The following is a 20,386-nucleotide window of genomic DNA, read 5'->3' on the forward strand; positions in this document are numbered from 1 at the left end:
GGAGTGAAGGTGGAGGTAGAATGTAGATTGAGAGAAGCGAGTAAATGCCTTGGTGGTTTAAAGAGTGTAATGAGGAATAGACATTTGGGAATGGATGCGAAGAGGAGACTGTATGAAGGAGTGATTGTGCCAACAGCACTGTATGGGGCAGAAACGTGGAACATAAGAGAAGAAGAGAGAAGGAGTTTGAATGTGTTTGAGATGAGGTGTCTGAGAAGTATGGTGGGGGTTACTAGGCTGGATAGAGTGAGAAATGAGGAGGTGAGGAGGAGAACAGGGGTGAAAAAGGATTTGGGAGATAGGGTTGATGAAAGAATATTAGGATGGTTTGGACACATGGAAAGAATGAGTGAAGAAAGACTAGTAAAAGAGGTATGGAAGGCAGATGTGGAGGGAGTGAACATGAGGGGACGTCCTAGGATGAGGTGGATGGATGGGGTGAAGGGGGCTTTGGGGAAGAGGGGAATGTCTGTTGAGGAAGGAAGGGAGAGGACGGAAGACAGAGGTGAGTGGAGAATGGTTGTATATGATTGATGTTGTGACTGCATGAGGAGAAATGGGCGGGGGGGTGGGGGGTGGGGTAGTATGTGTGAGTAAATTTTGACGCAGCCCGAAGGGATTTCTCCCCGTCCTCGCCTTATATGCAAAGGGGGATGGAGAGGGGGGGTCGCCGATTAAATGAAGCGGCCTTGCTGTGGATGTACTGTGTCTTGCGACACTGCTTCTGACCCAGAGCGGTGGGCAGGGTGCAGGGATGACCCGTCATCCAGGAGGTGCTCAGATGAGAGGAAGGGTGGGAGGGGTGTGGAGGGTATTTAGGGATGAAATGGGTGGGAGTGTTTTTATGCCTTTCCCTTTTTGGCTACCTCCCTTGGAAGGGGGAAAAAGCCTTGGTATATGTATGTATGTATTTCATTAGTTAAATTTTTGTTCGCCTTCTCTAGTTCTTCCAACTTTTCAACTCTCTGCGCAATGTTGGTTACGTTACCGAAGCTGTCTTCCCAATGTTCGATCTTATCAAGTTTCTCCTCTAGTCTTGTCAATTGGGGGAGTGCGTGTCTACACGTGTGTAAGCGTGTATATGTCTGTTTTTGATCTCCCAAACCACCACTGCCAGTAACAACAAGAACCTCATAAGAGAAATTAAGACACGACAAGCGCAGTCATTATCAGACTTATTAGTTGTGTTCCAAACGAAAGAAACATTACACTTCATCAGGTTAAGGCTGTAAAATTTCACAACACGGCGCAGGTGGTGGAAGCGACAAGCTAAACTTTGTTGGCTACCCCCCTACTCCCCCTCTCTTCCTTCCTGCATCAGTACCCGGAGGTTGACACGTGAACGCAGGCAGCCACCCACGGCTATCCCCTCGCCCCACACCCTTATTTGAGCAGTTCCCAGTGTACATAATGACTGTGTTATATGAGGATTGACTGTATATGGTAAAATAAAAAGCGGTCACCACAAATGTTTGCGATGTTGCCGCGTGTGTGCGTATGCGTGCCCGACTTAGCGTGAATTTTAAAATGGTTCTCTACATTTGAGATTGTTTTGAAATAAAATCCGCGTATGATTGAATCCGTGTTATTCGAATCCGCGTTATTTGAGGGACTCCTGTACTACAATATTATGAAATTCAACATTTCATATATCATATACATGGAACTAAATCCTTCAATGGATGCTATCATTCACCTAATGGTAACCCAAAAATGCATCTACTCTAACATAAACAAATGTAAAACCAAATACCTACTGACCATTAAAACAATTTAGTATATCTATAAATTGATTCAGTAAATTAATTGCTAAACTCACTGCTACCAAGGTCTGAGATTGCCATAATTTTCCAATAACAAAATCAGGATAAAGTGTCAAATATCATACCGGGTACGGCAGGTATATGAGAACACACCTTATCTGTGAAAAACAGAATATCAGGAAAATATACAATTGGAACAAAGGAGGTAAAGAAGGCAGGATCCAAAAAAGATTTGGGGGTAATTATCACAAACGACTTGTCCTATGATAAACAGATACACAAAATTGTCGGGGAGGCTTACAACTTGCTAAGATCAATAAAAGTGGCATTTGCATACTTGGACGAAGACATGATAAAAAAAATATTGGTTACATTGATAAGGCCTAGACTAGAGTATGCAGCGACATTGTGGTCACCCAGTACCAAAAAGAATATAAAGAAAATAGAAAGAATCCAGAGAGCAGCAACAAAAATGGCACCTGCACTTGCAAACCTATCATACGAGGAGAGATTGGCTAGAGTTACCGACGCTGGAGCAAAGAAGAGAGAGAGGTGACCTACTGACCATCTACAGAATCATTAAAGGCACAGAGATACTCGATAGAGAGGACTTACTAAACTGGGACAAGAGAAACACAAGACACGGAAAGTAAATCAAAAAACACAGCCATAGAAGAGAACTGAAGAAAAACAGTTTTCCTCGTGGAGTAGTGGACACTTGGAACAAACTGGATAATGAAATAGTATGCGGAAAAACCATTCATGAATTTAAAATCAAACTAGACACTGCGAGATACAAAGGCGGGACACTACGAGCATAGCTCCCCTTTCCGCAAAATACTACTAGGTAAAAACTTAGTATTCTAGATGCAACAGTCAACCATAAATTATTTTTCTTTATCCAGGCTGAACATGGCAGAACCAAGGATCACTCAGGAAATGAAGAGGTATGCTGTAATCGTCTCCTTGGCTGCAGGGCACGACTCCAAGATCTATGTATTCCTGAATGTCACCAGGTTGTTTGTTTTCAAAGTTCAGAGGGAGCTTGATGCTGCCAGTGGTCATGTGGTAACTGTTTCTCACCGGAAACAACATTGCTGGCACTCGGACAGTATCAGGACACTTGAATTCATCAGTTCTGTCTAAGCTGCCATGGACGCAGACCCTGGGAAGTCCATAGGGGCACTGGGCAGGGAGTTGCACATTGATGAGGCCACCATCCCATATGTGGTTCATGAAGACCTCCATTACAAGTCGTAACTTATTATAGCTCCAATGGCAAACATTCCCAAGACCAACCTCATTACTACCTGCCAGCAGTTTAGGCATCGTCTAGAGGCTGTTATTGCGAATAATGGTGGTTTTATCGAATGAATACATGCATTGGGTAGGTATTCACCTGTACAGAACAGTAAATGGTATTGAAATGCTCTATCTACAGTGTCATTTTCCTTATTCCATGGACGTCTTTTTGTTCTCAAATACCTGCCGCACCCGGTATGTTTTCCTCCTTCTGATTACATTATGTTGTTAAGACAGCAACAACTAAGGAGGAAAAACATTACAAAGTATGAAAGGGACTTATCATAATATATTTTTCACATTTGCTATCAACTGGGGTACCACATAGCTGAATCAAATCATCTTGTATTTACCCATGTATTGCGTCTTGCTACATTGCTTCTGACCCGGGCAGCTGGTAGGGGACAAGTATGACCCTTTACCCACAAGGAGTTAAGGTATGAGGGAAACAATGGTGGTGGATGGGAGTGAAACGGCCTCCCTTATAAGGGGGGAAGAAGCCCTTGGTATATAGATAGGTACATTTGACCATGGGAAAATATATTGTCCTTGAATATCTAATACTCAATATAAAAAGGATTAATGTACACCGAGAAGAAATATTCTTAAAATCACTCTAAATACAAATTAGCCATAAGATACAATCAAACAAGTTATCAATGTAAATAATATAAGGTTATAATACTTCAAAACATCATATCTTTCAACAAAATTTGAGGTAAAAAATTAGTACAGCATTATTTTTAGGTCTAAAAAGAAATGAAATAAAACTGTTAAAAAAATCAGGTCACAACTAATAGGTTTTACTTTCAACTCACCTTCACCATCTTCTTCATCTGAATCAAAGTAGACATCATCATAGCACTGTGATTCATCTTTATCATCCATCTTCACCATCTCTCTACATGCAAGAAAAGAAAAGATTTTTTTTTTTTTTTTTTTTTTTTACACATATTTTACCCAATACAGGTAGCTCACATGACTGGACTTAAAAAAACACCCAATCTCATCACAAATAAGGTCTTACTGTCACTCACAGAACAGGACAAAATGTATACTTAAAGATTCTTCTAAATCCTTCTTCCAAAGAAATGGCTAAGACACTACTTTTGGCAGAAAAACAGCAGACAGTGACAAAATATTCATGTAGGGAATGGTTCCAGACAAAGGTACTAGGGGACATATAGGGAAAGAAATAAAGAGATAAGGGGGGAGAAGAAAAGGGGAGAGATAATGTAATAACACCTAAAAGGAAGATTACACAATGTAACACATGTTTTGTTTATTTGTATTTTTTCATGTTTATATATGTATTTCGTGTCACTGAATCCAAATATCACATTAGTTTTGACGTAACATCGATATTTCTTTATTTATTCTTGATTTTATATTTTATTGTTATATACGCAACCTTTCTCTACAGTAGTTAATTGATTCAATCTACTTTAGCATTCTAAGGATAATTATACAACATCTAGTATTTTTTTCATAATATGAAGTGTATTTCAAGAGCTACAATATTAGTAAGAACAAAATAAACAACACAACTTTGCACTGCAAGTGTTTTGATGACTCTTCTCATGATTAGAAGTGCTTTGACGATCGAGATTTTCTAGAATGCATGCTTTCGTCTTTTCTGACTAGTGACCATATGTAATCATAGCAGTATTCCATCGTCCTTGATATCTTCTTTCCATAGTTGCGATATCCTGATGAAATCTCTCGCCATGCTCCTCACTGACAGCCCCCAAGATTTTTGGGAAAAAATCTAGGTGAGAATGCAAGAAATGTATCTTCAAGGACATACGACAACCAAGTTTCCTGAAGTTCTCAATAAGCTTTGCCACTATTTGTTTATAATTAGGGTCCTTGTGATTTCCTAGGAATCCACGAACTACATCACGAAATGAACACCAAGCTTCTCTTTCAACTTTCGTCATCGCTCTTTCCAGTTTCTCCGACTTCAACATTTTGTTTACCTGGGGTCCAACAAATATACCACCCTTGAGCTTAGCCTCAGATAGCTTGGGAAACATGAGACAAATTTCTTGGAAAGTTTCGCCTCCAAAATCCAAAGCCTTCACAAACTGTTTAATTAACCCTAGCTTGATATGAAGTGGGGGTAATAAAACTTTTTTCAAATCTACTAGAGGCTGTCTGAGAACATTTAACATTCCTGGCTGCAGTTCAACTCTTGGGGGCCAATGAACTTTATTATAATGATCATCATCAGTCCTGCTGTCCCATAAACAAAGAAAACAGGAATACTTTGTGTATCCCCCTTGTAAGCCAGGCAAAAAGGCTAGCATCTTGAAATCACCACAAACATCCCATTTGAATTCAGCATAATTGATTTTTTCAAGAAGCTGTTTGACATTATGATAGTTTTCTTTCTTCTGTACTGAGTGTGCAAGAGGCAAAGATGGGTTTTTATTTCTATTGTGGAGCAATACTGCTTTGAGACTTCGTGTTGAGCTATCTATGAACAGTCGCCATTCTGCAGGATCATGTTCGAGTCCAAGGGCTGTAAACAAACCAGTAACATCCTTACAATAACACATATCATCACTAAAGTCATAGTAAATTTTAAATTCTTCATGTCGTTTCCGGTACAAAGATGTCCTGCAGTCTTCTCCTAGTAGATTCCATTCTTTCATCCTTGATGTAAGAAGCTCAGCTCCTGACTTAGTAAGACCTAAGTCTCTGATTAAGTCATCTAGCTCACTCTGACTTGGAAAATGAGGCTCCGAAGTCGTTCTTGGTGCGAAATCTTCGTCTCCCATTTCATGGCTGCTGCTACCTGCTGACCCTTCAGATGAAATTTCCATTGCATTTTCCATCTGGAAAGAAAGAAAGAAATAACTAAATATAGCAACTTCAACAAAGACGAATAGCATTAGTATTCCATATATCTATAGGAAAGTGAATGTATATTAAGTACTTAATACATACATACATATACCAAGGCTTTTTCCCCCTTCCAAGGGAGGTAGCCAAAAAGGGAAAGGCATAAAAACACTCCCACCCATTTCATCCCTAAATACACTCCACACCCCTCCCACCCTTCCTCTCATCTGAGCACCTCCTGGATGACGGGTCATCCCTGCACCCTGCCCACCGCCCTGGGTCAGAAGCAGTGTCGCAAGACACAGTACATCCACAGCAAGGCCGCTTCATTTAATCGGCGACCCCCCCTCTCCGTCCCCCTTTGCATATAAGGCGAGGACGGGGAGAAATCCCTTCGGGCTGCGTCAAAATTAACTCACACATACTACCCCACCCCCCCGCCCATTCCTCCTCATGCAGTCACAACATCATCCATATACAACCATTCTCCACTCACCTCTGTCTTCCGTCCTCTCCCTTCCTTCCTCAACAGACATTCCCCTCTTCCCCAAAGCCCCCTTCACCCCATCCATCCACCTCATCCTAGGACGTCCCCTCATGTTCACTCCCTCCACATCTGCCTTCCATACCTCTTTTACTAGTCTTTCTTCACTCATTCTTTCCATGTGTCCAAACCATCCTAATATTCTTTCATCAACCCTATCTCCCAAATCCTTTTTCACCCCTGTTCTCCTCCTCACCTCCTCATTTCTCACTCTATCCAGCCTAGTAACCCCCACCATACTTCTCAGACACCTCATCTCAAACACATTCAAACTCCTTCTCTCTTCTTCTCTTATGTTCCACGTTTCTGCCCCATACAGTGCTGTTGGCACAATCACTCCTTCATACAGTCTCCTCTTCGCATTCATTCCCAAATGTCTATTCCTCATTACACTCTTTAAACCACCAAGGCATTTACTCGCTTCTCTCAATCTACATTCTACCTCCACCTTCACTCCACCTTTTCCTGCTACACTTGCACCCAAGTATCTAAAACTATCCACTTCCTCCAGTCGCTCTCCCTTAATGTTCACTTCCAGTCTACTGCCACTTTCACCCCTTGTACATCTCATCACCTTACTTTTACCCACATTTATCTTTAGCTTTCTTCTATCACATACTCTCCCAAACTCTGCCACCAGCTTCCTCAATCCCTCCTCCGATGCTGCCACAAGCGCAGTGTCGTCCGCAAACAACAGCTGGCTCACCTCCCACTTTTCTCCATTTTCTTTAACCATCTCCAATCCCTGACCCACTACCCTTGCATTCACCTCTCGCACCACCCCATCCATGTATAAGTTGAACAGCCAGGGCGACATAACGCATCCTTGACGAAGTCCCACCTTTACCTCAAACCACTCACTCTCTCCATTTCCAATCCTGACACAAGCTCTACTACTCTCATAAAAACTCTTGACAGCTCCCAAAAGCTTTCCTCCTATCCCATAAATCTGCATAACCTCCCACAGTGTCTTTCTGTCTACCCTATCATAAGCCTTTTCCAGATCCATAAAAGCCCAAAAAACATCCTTCCCCTTTCCTATAGCTTTCTCACATATCTGTCTTACCACAAAGATCTGATCTACACAACCTCTACCCGTCCTAAATCCACACTGTTCCTCACCAATTACTCCTTCTGTTCCTCTCCTAATCCTCTCAATTAAGATCCTCCCATAAGACTTCCCTACTACACTCAACAGGCTAATCCCTCTGAAATTACTACATTTACACTTGTCCCCTTTTCCCTTGTAAAGAGGAACTATACAGGCACTACTCCAGTCCTCCGGTACTCTACCCTCTCTCCAGCAAACATTAAATAACCTCACCAACCAGTCCACCATCACTGAACCTCCCTTTTTCAGACATTCTGCATGACATCCATCCAGACCAGGTGCCTTACCTGCTTTCATCATCTTTACAACTGCCTTCACCTCATCCTTCCTTATTTCTCCTCCATTCTCCTTACTCATCACTCTCATTTTCTTTGCATTTCCCACTGCAGCTATCTTTCCTTCCCTATCCTCCTTCACATTCAGCAACTCCCTAAAATATTCTGCCCATCTTCCCCTCACTGCCATCTCTTCCATTATCAACTCTCCATCTGTACCTTTTACCTTTTCTTCCCTACTTGATTCGCCTCCTCTTCCTCTCTTAATTTCTTTCCAAAACATCTTTTTATTACTTTCAAAATTTTCTGTCATACTCCTACCCCATTTCACATCTGCTCTCCTCTTTGCCTCCTTTACCTTTTGCTTTACTTCTCTTTTCTTTTCTTTGTACGTCTCATATGACTCCCCTGTCCTCTTTTGTAACCAATCTGTGAATGCTCGCTTCTTCTCTTGAAGTTAATTAAAAGTAAAGAGAGTATGATAAAAATAAACTTGCATTTTCTGGTGGTTGTGGTACTGGTAAGCTATCATCATGTGGGACAGGTGCTCTAGATGATGGTATGTCTGGATACTGCAGAGCTTGTCTTCCTTTCACTTTCCTGTACTTCGTCACATCAATCATACAAAAGTAGCAGTCGTCGTGATGGTTCTTCGGCTCTCTCCATATTCTAGGAATGGCAAAAGGCATTGCCCTTCCTGTACCTCTCAGCCATCCTTCTAGAGTAGATCGGCAGCTTCCACATATCACATGAGGTGCCCATGGCTTGTCCTGGTCACCCATGGGCATTCCGAAATAGTCTGTACGCTATCCACACTTTAGCACCTCTCACGATCTTATGTAGTACTTGTTTTTTCCCAATATAATAACCACACACATAGCAAAATGTATCAGGAGAATTTTCACATCCTCTAGTAGCCATCTTAATAGGTAAATAGTTCAGTCATTGATCTGAAAGAGAAAATTAGATAAACATTTAGTAGCAGACCACATAACAATTCCAAAATATACATGGTAACATTGAAGTTATATGTATATCTATAAAGGTCGATGATACTGAAAAAATAATTGCATATTTGAAATCAGCAGGAAAAATGGATTAATAAACTAAAAAATACAATAAACAAAATTTTTGAAGAAAAAAAATGTTACGTTGTGTTATTATACATGTTAATGAACTGCCATCATTGCAAGATGAAATGAGGTTGATCGATTTCCAGTTTATGTTGTTGCAGCATCTAGGTCATATGGCACTGCTTACATCATTTCTAAAAGTAACAAAGATGGTAGGCTGAAATTAACTTTGTGGATCAAATATTTGGTATGGTAAAATTGATTAATTAATCACTAATAATAATAAATAAAAAGTATCTAAAATGTACATACATATACCAAGGCTTTTTCCCCCTTACAAGGGAGGTAGCCAAAAAGGAAAAGGCATAAAATCATTCCCACCCATTCCATCCCTGAATACACTCCACACCCCTCCACCCTCCCTCTTATCTTAGCACCTCCTGGATGACAGGTCATCCCTGCACCTTGTCCACTGCCCTGGGTCAGAAGCAGTGTTGCAAGACACAGCACATCCACAGCAAGGCCGCTTCATTAAATCGGCGACCCCCCTCTCCGTCCTCTCATGCATAAAAGGAGAAGACGGGGAAAAATTCCTTCAGGCTGCGTCAAATTTTGCTCACACATACTACCTCACCCCCCATCCCCCTGCCCATTAAACCTCATGCATCACATCATCCACGAGGAGAGATTGGCTAAACTGGAGCTACCGACACTGGAGGAAAGAAGAGAGAGAGGAGACCTACTGACCATCTACAGAATCATGAAAGGCACAGAGATACTTGATAGAGAAGAATTACTAAACTGGGACAAGAGAAACACAAGAGGGCATGGAAGGAAATTAAGAAAACATAGCTATAGAAGAGAACTGAAGAAAAACAGTTTTCCACATAGAGTTTTAGACACTTGGAACAAACTGGATAATGAAATAGTAAGCGCAAAAACCATTCACGAGTTTAAAAGCAAACTAGACACTGAGAGATACAATGGCGGGACAACACGAGCATAGCTCCCCTTCCCGCAAAATACAACTAGGTAAAACTAGGTAAATACACAACCATTCTCCATTCACCCCTGTCTTCTGTCCTCTCCCGTCCTTCCTCAACAGACATTCCCCTCTTCCCCAAAGCCCCCTTCACCCCATCCATCCATCTCATCCTAGGACATCCCTTCATGTTCACTTCCTCCACATCTGCCTTCCATACTTCTTTTACTAGTCCCTCCCCAGTCATTCCTTCCATGTATCCAAACCATCCCAACACTCTTTCATCAACCCCACCTCCACCCCCGTTCTCCTCCTCACCTCCTCATTTCTCACTCTATCCACCCTAGCAACCCCCACCACACTTCTCAGACACCTCATCTCAAACACATTCAAACTCCTTTTCTCTTCCTCTCTTATGTTCCATGTTTCTGCCCCATACAGTGCTGTTGGCACAATCACTCCTTCATATAGTCTCCTCTTAGCATCCATTCCCAAATGTCTATTTCTCATTACACTTTTTAATCCACCAAGGCATCCACTCGCTTCTCTCAATCCACACTCCACCTTTTCCTGCCACATTTGCACCCAAGTATCTAAAACTATCCACCTCCTCCAATCGCTCTCCCTTAATGCTCACTTCCAGACTACTGCCACCTTCACCCCCTGTACATCTCATCACCCTACTTTTCCCCACATTTATCCTCAGCTCTCTTCTATCACACACTCTCCCAAACTCTGTCACCAACTTCCTCAATCCCTCCTCTGATCCTGCCACAAGCGCAGTGTCGTCCACAAACAACAGCCGGCCCACCTCACACTTTTCTCCTTTTCTTTAATCATCTCCAATCCCTTACCCACCACCCTTGCATTCACCTCTCACACTACCCCATCCATGTATAAGTTGAATAGCCAGGGCAACATAACACATCCTTGACGAAGTCCCACCTTTACCTCGAACCACTCACTCTCTCCCTTTCTAATCCTGACACAAGCTCTACTATTCTCATAAAAACTCTTGACAGCTCCTAGAAGCTTTCCTCCTATCCTGTATATCCGCAAAACCTCCCATAGTGCCCCCCTATCTACCCCATCGTAAGCCCTTTCCAGATCCATAAAAGCTCCAAAAAACATCCTTCCCCTTTCCTATAGCTTTCTCACATATTTGTCTTACCACAAAAATCTGATCTACACAACCTCTACCTGTCCTAAATCCACACTGTTCCTCACCAATTACTGCCTCCGTTCCTCTCCTAATCCTCTCAATCAAGATCCTCCCATAAGACTTCCCAACTACACTTAACAAGCTAATCCCTCTGAAACTACTACATTCAATTCACACTTGTCCCCTTTTCCCTTGTAAAGTGGAACTATACAGGCACTCCTCCAGTCCTCCGGCACTCTACCCTCTCTCCAGCAAACATTAAATAACCTCACCAGCCAGTCCACCATCACTATACCTCCTTTTTTTAGACATTCTGCATGGCATCCATCCAGACCAGGTGCCTTACCTGCTTTCATCATCTTAACAACTGCCTTCACTTCATCCTTCCTTACCTCTCCACTTTCCTCACTCACCACGGTCATTTTCTTAGCATTTCCCACTGCAACTATCTTTCCCTCCCTATCCTCCTTCACATTTAGCAACTCCCTAAAATATTCTGCCCATCTTCCCTTTACTGCCTTCTCTTCAATTATCATCTCTCCATCTACACCCCTTACCCTTTCTTCTCCACTTGATTCGCCTCCTCTTCCTCTCTTAACCACTTCACTACGGGACTTAAATCTCGCGGGCAGCAGCCAATGCCAGCCGTACGACGTGTCGTAATAATACTCGCATCATAAAATATAGTCACCGCTTATATTGATCGTTCTCTCTTTCACCCGCGAATTTTGAAAACCACAGAGAATGGGATTCAGGGCACATTTGGGAGAATGTAAAAACACAGGGGCGACTACAATAAATATAATCAAGACGCCGATATGGCAGCATCCCGAATCCACTTGCTCCTCATGACGCCTACGTAGGCGGCACCGTATGGAAGGGGTTAATTTCTTTCCAAACATCTTTTACTACTTTCAAAATTTTGTCATACTCTTACCCCATTTCACATCTGCTCTCCTCTTTCCCTCCTTTACCTTTTGCTTTACTTCTCTTTTCTTTTCTTTGTACCTCTCATATGACTCCCTCGTCCTATTTTGTAACCAATCTAAGAAAGCTCGCCTCCTCTCTTCCACAGCCTTCCCTCTTTCCTCATCCCACCATTCACCACCCTTCCTTCTATTTCCTCCTGCCCTTCTTGTTCCACACACCATCCTTGCACACTTTGTGACTCCCTCCTTGAACCATCCCCATTCCTCCTCCACACCTAGCTCCACACCTAGCTCCACTCCATCCTCCACTCCTCCCTCAGCCTCCTCTTGCACTCCTTCTCCTTTTCATTTAAAGAGTTCACTCTAAGCACCTCCCTACATTTTGTCCCTTTCCTCTTTCTCCATCTATCCTCCACTTTCAACTTACCTTCCACCAAAAAATGATCTGATATTCCCCCACCCTCTCCCCTTAGCACATGTACATCCTTAACTCTTCCTATCATAATCCTATTTACCACTACATAATCCATTAACGCTCTATCTACCACCCTTCCATCCACCACCCTCTCCCATGTGTACTTATGCTTGACTTTCTTCCAAAACACTGTATTTGCTATCATCAATTCTCTTTCTAGACACATCTCCACCATCTAAAATGTGATAATGAAAAATAGGGGATGGGGACAGTCAAAAACATAGAATAAAAATGCTCAAGAGTGGAACTAAAATTTTTCTAAAAGGCCAGTGTTCTCTACAAACACAGTTACCTCACATCCCAGGAAAAGGGTCTTCCTTCCACTAAATAGAGAAACTAGGGTTACCAGAGCACTAAGGATTCGAGACATCAACGACTTGATAGAAGAATTTAATTGATTTAAAAATAGACTATAGAACTTTGCACATAGAGATGACAAACTTACATTGAACTAAAGATGAAATAATTAGAGTTGAATGATCTAAAAAGTGAACTAAGTATGATTAATGAGAAAATAAAAGAAAGGAAAACGAGGATAAAAACAAAAATGAATAACTAAATAAAGGAGTCAAAGAACAATTACAAGCAGTGACGAAAAATGGGAGAATCAATCAAAGAGACGGATCTCATTGAAATGAAAAATCAGTGGAAACAGGAATGTGAAAATAAAAATCTCTTTCAAAGACAGTACAACAGCAGGTAGAAGAGAATGCAAAGGAAACAGTGATACATACACCAAAGTTTTTTTTTTCCCCCTTACATGGGAAGTATCCAAAAGACAAGGCATAGAAACCACTCCCACCCATTCCATCGCCTGTATACTCCACTCCCCTCTACCCTCTTCCCTTCCTCTTATCTTGGCACCTCCTAGATGATAGGTCATCCCTGCATCTTGTCCACTGCCCTGGGTCAGAAACAGTGTCACAAGACACAGCACACCCACAGCAAGGCTGCTTCATTAATTCAGCGACCCCCACTCTCTGTCCCCTTATGCAGAAAAGGAGATGGGGAGAAATCCCTTTGGGCTGCATCAATTTATTTCTTATACATTACATACTCCTTCACCCCCCATTCCCCACCTACTCCCCCTCATGCATCAGAGTATCATCCATACACAACCATTCTCCATTCACCCCTATCTTCTGTCCTCTCCCGTCCTTCCTCAACAGACATTCCCCTCTTTCCCAATGCCCCTTTTACCCCATCCATCCATTTCATTCTAGGCCACCCCCTCATGTTCACTCCTTCCACCTCTACCTTCCACACCTCTTTTACTAATCTTTCTTCACTCATTCTTCCAAGTGTTCAAACCATCTCAATACTCTTTCATCAACCCTACCTCCCAACTCCCTTTCCATCCCTGTTCTCCTCCTCATCTCCTTGTTTCTCACTCTATCCAGCTTGGTAACTCCTATCATACTTCTCATGTACCTCATCTCAAACACATTCAAACTCCTCTCTTATGCTCCATGTTTCTGCCCCATACAGTGCTGTCAGCACAATCACTCAGGTGTTTTAAATATCGAAGCAACACCACCCGTCGTCGCTGTCGTCGCGCGACCAAGAAGAAGAGGATTTACGACGAAAAAGGAAAACCTGGTTTGTACTGTAGGGGTGGGGAGTGAACGTGAGTGCCCGAAATGGTATCTATGCAGTGCTAGTTAATTGTGTTAACTCGAAATTAGCAAAAATGAATGAAAACGACTCGAAAGCCAGTTGCGAATCAGAGCCATCTGGCGGCAATCCACTGAACCGCGATGTAAACAATCAACAAAGCACCACGTGTTATGACAATGATTTCTTAGGGTTTGGTAAGTACGAAAGAAAGAACTTAAGTAGATTATTAGAGATAGAGAGAGAGATGAGCAAAAATAGGACTCGGTGGGAAAATGAAATCATGGACTTAAGAAAAGAGGTCATTGGATTAATTGATTGTTTATCTAAGACTAACCATGAAATTTCTGACCTGAGAAAAGCTAACTTGGATCTTACAAACGAAATTAAAGAAATGAAAAGAGACATAAATGAACTGAAGAATGATAATGAAAAGAAGAAAACTAATGATAACAATAGCGAAAATCTAAAGCAGGAAGTGAACAACAAATTACAAGAATTGACACAAAAGATCGAAGAAAACTTAGGTGGGGACAGTATCCAGGAAATTAAGAAGTGGAAAGAAAATATTGAAAATAAAGAAATTGCTTTCAAAGAAATAGTCAAGCAGCAAATGCAAGATAATGCAAAAGACACAATCATTCAAGTGATTAACGAAAAAGCAAATTGGGTCAGGGACACAGTAGATAGGAAGAAATGTATTGTGGTTTATGGGCTTAAAGAAAAACAAGGATTGGCGAGGTACATGAGAGAAAAAGAAGAAAAAGAGACAGCAGTAGAAATCCTTAATGAAATTCAGGGGGGAGACAGTGATTCAGGCACAGACTTAGAAGAGACTTACAGAATTGGTCGCTATACTAAGGATAGGAATCGACCTCTAAAGATAAAACTAAGGTCACAAGTGGTAGTAGAAGACATATTTGAAAAAGTAGGTAACTTGGCAAAGAGTGAAAAATACAATAAGATATGGATAAAAAGAGAAATGAGTACTGAGGAATTAGAAAAAGAAAGGGCACTAAGAGAAGAAGCAAAGGAAAAAAACTTGAAAAGATCGGAGACAGAATGCAAAGAATTCCAGTGGAGAGTAATAGACTTGAGATTAAGACAATGGCACTTCAAAACGAACAAAACAAGGGAAGAAGAAACCAGGGAGAAGGAAGAAAATTAAAAGTGGCCTATACCAACATTGACGGACTAATTTCGGGACTGAACGAACTCAATGATTATCTGTTAGAAGCAAAACCAGACATAATGGGAATTGTAGAGACTAAACTAAGAGGTGAAATACCATCCACTGTTATCGGACAAGGTTTATACAACTACTGGATAAAAAACAGGGACAAGAAACAGGGAGGGGGAATCATGTTCTTGGCCAAGAAAGACCTAAAGGTGACAAAAATTGCAGAGGGCAAAGGTAATGCTGAATTGATCATGATAAAAGTCGAAGGCAAGAACATGAAAAGTAGAAAGTTTGTGGTGACTTATGTGCCTCCAAAAACAAGCGCTTGGAAAGAAATCGAACATACAAAAATGCTAGATGACACAAGAAAATCACTCAATGAGATACTAATGGGTAAGGGTAATCTGGTAGTTATGGGGGACTTCAATTGCAAAGAAATTTGTTGGGACAGCATGACAGTGCAAGGAGGAGATGACTCGTGGGGCAATGTACTGCTAGATATGACCATGGAGTACACAATGACCCAATGGGTCCGTGAAAACACAAGGTACAGAAATAATGAAGAGCCATCGAAACTAGATCTAATATTTACAACAGAGCCTGAAATAGTGCATAAAGTCCAGTATGAGACACCAATTGGAAAGAGTGACCATGTACTCATTGAAACTATACTAAAGGAAGAAATAGACATAGAGAGGAACGAAAAGCATAGGAAAGGAAGACTGAGGTACAACAAAACAGACTTTACAAAACTAAAGACATTCTTCCGGAATGCAAACTGGGAAATATTTTACAGGGAAGAAACAGCAGTGGAAGAGAAATGGAATATATTGATGGAAAACTACAATGAAGGGGTAAACAGGCATGTACCAAGACAAAAGCGAGAGAGAGAGTACATTAAATGTTGGTTCAACAAAAGATGCAGTGAGGCAAAAGACAGAAGGGACAAAGCTTGGAAAAAGTGGAGAAAAGACAAAAAACAAAGCAAATGGCAAATTTATGTTAACTATAGAAATGAGTATGTTAATGTGAGAAGAGAGGAGAAAAGGAACCATGAGAAGGATATTATAGACAAATGCAAAGAGCAACCCAAACTATTCTATCGGTATGTGAATGGTAAACTTAAAAACAAACAGGAATTGGTGAAACTATGCCAAGGAAACATAGAATACACAGAAGATTTAGAGATGGCCGAAGTCATGAACAATCACTTTAAATCTGTTTTCACCAGAGAGAAAATACCAAATTGTGACATAGACAAAAACAAGAAATCTCCCCTCATGAATGAGTTTACAGCATCACTAAAGGAAATATCAGAACATTTATCAAGGCTGGATGTCAGAAAATCACATGGCCCGGACGGTATTGCAAATTGGATTCTAAAGGAGTGCAAAGAAGAACTAACAGACAAAATACACATCTTAATAAACAGCTCACTCAAAGAAGGAAAGATACCCGAGGACTGGAAAAACGCTAACATTGTACCAATACACAAAGGAGGAAACAAAGAAGAACCCACCAACTATAGGCCAGTATCACTAACAAGCACCATAGCCAAAATTTGTGAGAAAATAATCAAGAATAGATGGGTAAAACATCTGGAAGACAATGACATATTAAACCCAAGACAATTCGGATTCAGACAAGGAAGATCATGCTCCACAAACTTAATATGCTTTTACTCAAGACTAATAGACATAGTGCAAGAAAGAAATGGATGGGCTGATTGTGCATTCCTAGACTTGCAAAAAGCCTTTGACAAAGTACCACACAGAAAACTACTAAAAAAAACTGGAACACATAGGAGGAATACAGGGAAACCTACTAAAATGGATAGAGGACTTTCTGACTGGTAGAAAGATGAGAGTAGTGCTCAGAGAAAAATATTCAGACTGGAAAGAGGTGATCAGTGGAGTACCGCAAGGATCTGTGCTGGCACCAATAATGTTTGCTATCTATATGAATGACATGGATGAGGACGTGAACTGCTACATGAGCTTCTTTGCCGATGACGCCAAACTGCTAAGGAAAATAGAAACTGATGAGGACTGTGAAGCACTGCAAGAAGACCTAAATAGGGTATGGAACTGGAGTCAGAAATGGGAAGTGGACTTTAATACTAAGAAGTGTAGCATAATGGAGTTTGGAAAAAGCAAAAACAGAATATCAGGAAAATATACAATTGGAAACAAAGAAGTAAAGAAAGTAGGATCCGAAAAAGATTTGGGAGTAATTATCACGAACGACTTGTCCTATGATATACAGATTAACAAAATTGTCGGGGAGACTTACAACTTGCTAAGATCAATAAAAGTGGCGTTTACATACTTGGACGAAGACATGATGAAAAAAAATATTGGTTACATTGATAAGGCCTAGATTAGAGTATGCAGCGACATTGTGGTCCCCCAGTACCAAAAAGAATATAAAGAAAATAGAAAGAATCCAAAGAGCAGCTACAAAAATGGCACCTGCACTTGCAAACCTATCATACGAAGAGAGATTGGCTAAACTGGAGTTACCGACACTGGAGCAAAGAAGAGAGAGAGGTGACCTATTGACCATCTACAGAATCATGAAAGACACAGAGGTACTCGATAGTGAGAGCTTACTTAACTGGGACAAAAGAAACACAAGAGGACATGGAAAGAAAATAAAAAAAACATAGCTATAGAAGAGAACTGAAGAAAAACAGTTTTCCTCATAGAGTTTTGGACACTTGGAACAAACTGGACAATGAAATAGTATGCGCAAAAACCATTCATGAGTTTAAAAACAAACTAGACACTGCAAGATACAAAGGCGGGACATCACGAGCATAGCTCCCCTTCCCGCAAAATACAACTAGGTAAATACAACTAGGTAAATATACAGAAGAACAATGGCACAAGTTATGAACAACCACCTCAAATTGGTATTCACAATTGAGAACACACCTAACTGTGAGGGAATAGAGACAGAAATCCCCCCCAATGAAGGAAATAACTGTAACAAAGAAGGAAATTAGCAACCAAATAAAAAACCTTGATGTCAGAAAATTGCATGGTCCGGATGGAATTGCAAATTGGATACTGAAAGAATGCGTAGAAGAATTAACAGATAAAATACACACTATAATCAAATGCTCGCTCAAAGAAGGAAAGGTACCACAAGACTGGAAAAATGCAAACATTGTACCAATATATAAAGGAGGAAACAAAGAAAATCCAACTAACTACAGACCAGTCTCCCTAACAAGCACAGTAGCTAAAATATGTGAAAAAGTGATCAAAAGTAGATGGGTTTAACACCTGGAAGAAAAATCTATACTAAACCCAAACCAATATGGAATTAGACAAGAAAGATTATATACAACAAACCTGATCTGCTTCTACTTGAGACTAATAGATATAATAGAAGAGAGGGATGGATGGGGAGACTGTGCCTATCTAGACCTACAGAAGGCATTCATCAAAGTACCACATAGGAAAATAATAAGAAAATTAGAATCAATACGTAGCGTCGCAGGTAAGTTATTGGAATGGATGGAAGACTTCCTGACTGGGAGAAAAATGAGGTGTAGTACCGTATTTTTCGGACTATAGCCCGCACCGTTATATGACCCGCACCCCCTTACACCTTAGTGAAAATCCACACAAGACCCGCACCGCTGTATGACCCGCAGTCATATGGCGTGCGCGGCAGTGTAGATCCGACGATGTATACTACCCATGCATGGGTGGCCACAGGCACAGCTCACGGCGGTTGTTGTTACGGCCGGCCGTTGACGTGGTGATCAAAGTAATTTCAAAGCTGAGGCTTTTTCTAAATTTTCTGTTTCATCAATGCTTATGTGATTTATAAAAAAAGATATATGTTTTCCGATATTGGCAGGTTTCTTGGTGATATCTTGCTTTTCAGGATTCATCACACGTCAAAGGCCGACACGTACGTACACAACCTCACAATTTGGTTTCTGAAGCTGCCACTAGATGTAGTGGTAGCTTCGATGAAAGAGGGGTGATCTCGAAAGTGTGCAACTGATCTTACGATGCCTTTGGGATGGGTCGAAGACGCGGCATTGCGATTCATGATCATGATACCAGCATTCCTCCAGTCCTATTTATTTCTGATTGTGATGAAGATGAAGAATAACCAACAAATTACATTTCAATATATTTTATTGCATTTATATATATATATATTACAAAGAACCTTAATCAATTTGTGTAAATAATGCCATAAAACCCTGTTTGATTGTTTACCGGTAATTAATCAATCAATTGGTTTATAAATGCCATACAAAGACTGGTAATTAATTATTAAACCAAACAATATCCAATGGTTAGTTTTCAATAGAACAAAAATAGAGCACATTACTGAACTGTTATGAACAGAGTCAATGGAGCACATAGTTATTAGAAAAAAAAAAAAACAGTCCGTGATCACAGACGACAGTCAATGTTTATGAAGGCGTATCATTGCTCAGGAAGGCATCGAATTCCTCATCCTCTGTATCGTCATGGAAGAGGTTGTGGTATAAATCGGCCAATTCTGATGCAGTGACCTCATCCATTTCCATTTCGATTTCGTATTCATCCGATTCCTTTTCCGAGTCGTAGCATGCATCGAACATTGCAGGATGGCACATTTCTGATTTACGGAAACCGTTCTGAATAGTCGATTCTTTAATTTTCTTCCATGCTTGAACGACCCACATGTAATGCACAAATTTAGCATTAAGGAATCAGGTACAGTTTGTAATTTGTAATTGCGAAAATGGCCGCCCGCTTGTTTTCGTTTGATCGCGACACACGATGTTGGTACCAGTCAGTGTTGTATTGTATGTTCATGCTGTTTAGTTAGGCCTGTTTTATTTGTGATAATGCCTTTATTAATAACAAGAGCATGTAAAGCGGGTAAGATACTGACAAATCCTACCTTCTCTTTGTCGTTTGTCTCGATCGTGCGCGCTGTATTATGACATTAATCAACTTTCATACGACGAACCCGGTCGGTCCCCCCGCAAATCCCTGATCCGAGAGGGCACCCAGCTAAACTAATCGTTCAATTTTTTTTTTACTGCGTAAGAGGGCAATTTCTAACCAGAATCCACAGATGACCCGCACCTTTATATCACCTGCATCCCC

At 41.0% G+C, this 20,386-nt stretch overlaps 1 protein-coding gene across 1 annotated transcript in view; it reads right to left on the bottom strand.

The window, feature by feature from the left end:
* The window catches only part of LOC143018990 (E2F-associated phosphoprotein-like), a 191,062-nt gene that overhangs the window by 87,470 nt on the left and 83,206 nt on the right, over window positions 1-20,386 (bottom strand). Inside the window, exon 5 of the mRNA XM_076174718.1 lies at window positions 3,884-3,966. Within this exon, the coding sequence (XP_076030833.1) occupies window positions 3,884-3,966 (83 nt within the window). The remainder of the gene's footprint in view (window positions 1-3,883; window positions 3,967-20,386) is intronic.

Source organism: Oratosquilla oratoria, chromosome 1 (genome assembly GCF_046742065.1).
Source record: "Oratosquilla oratoria isolate Oo_2021 chromosome 1, ASM4674206v1, whole genome shotgun sequence".
Taxonomy (NCBI): Eukaryota; Metazoa; Arthropoda; class Malacostraca; order Stomatopoda; family Squillidae; genus Oratosquilla; species Oratosquilla oratoria.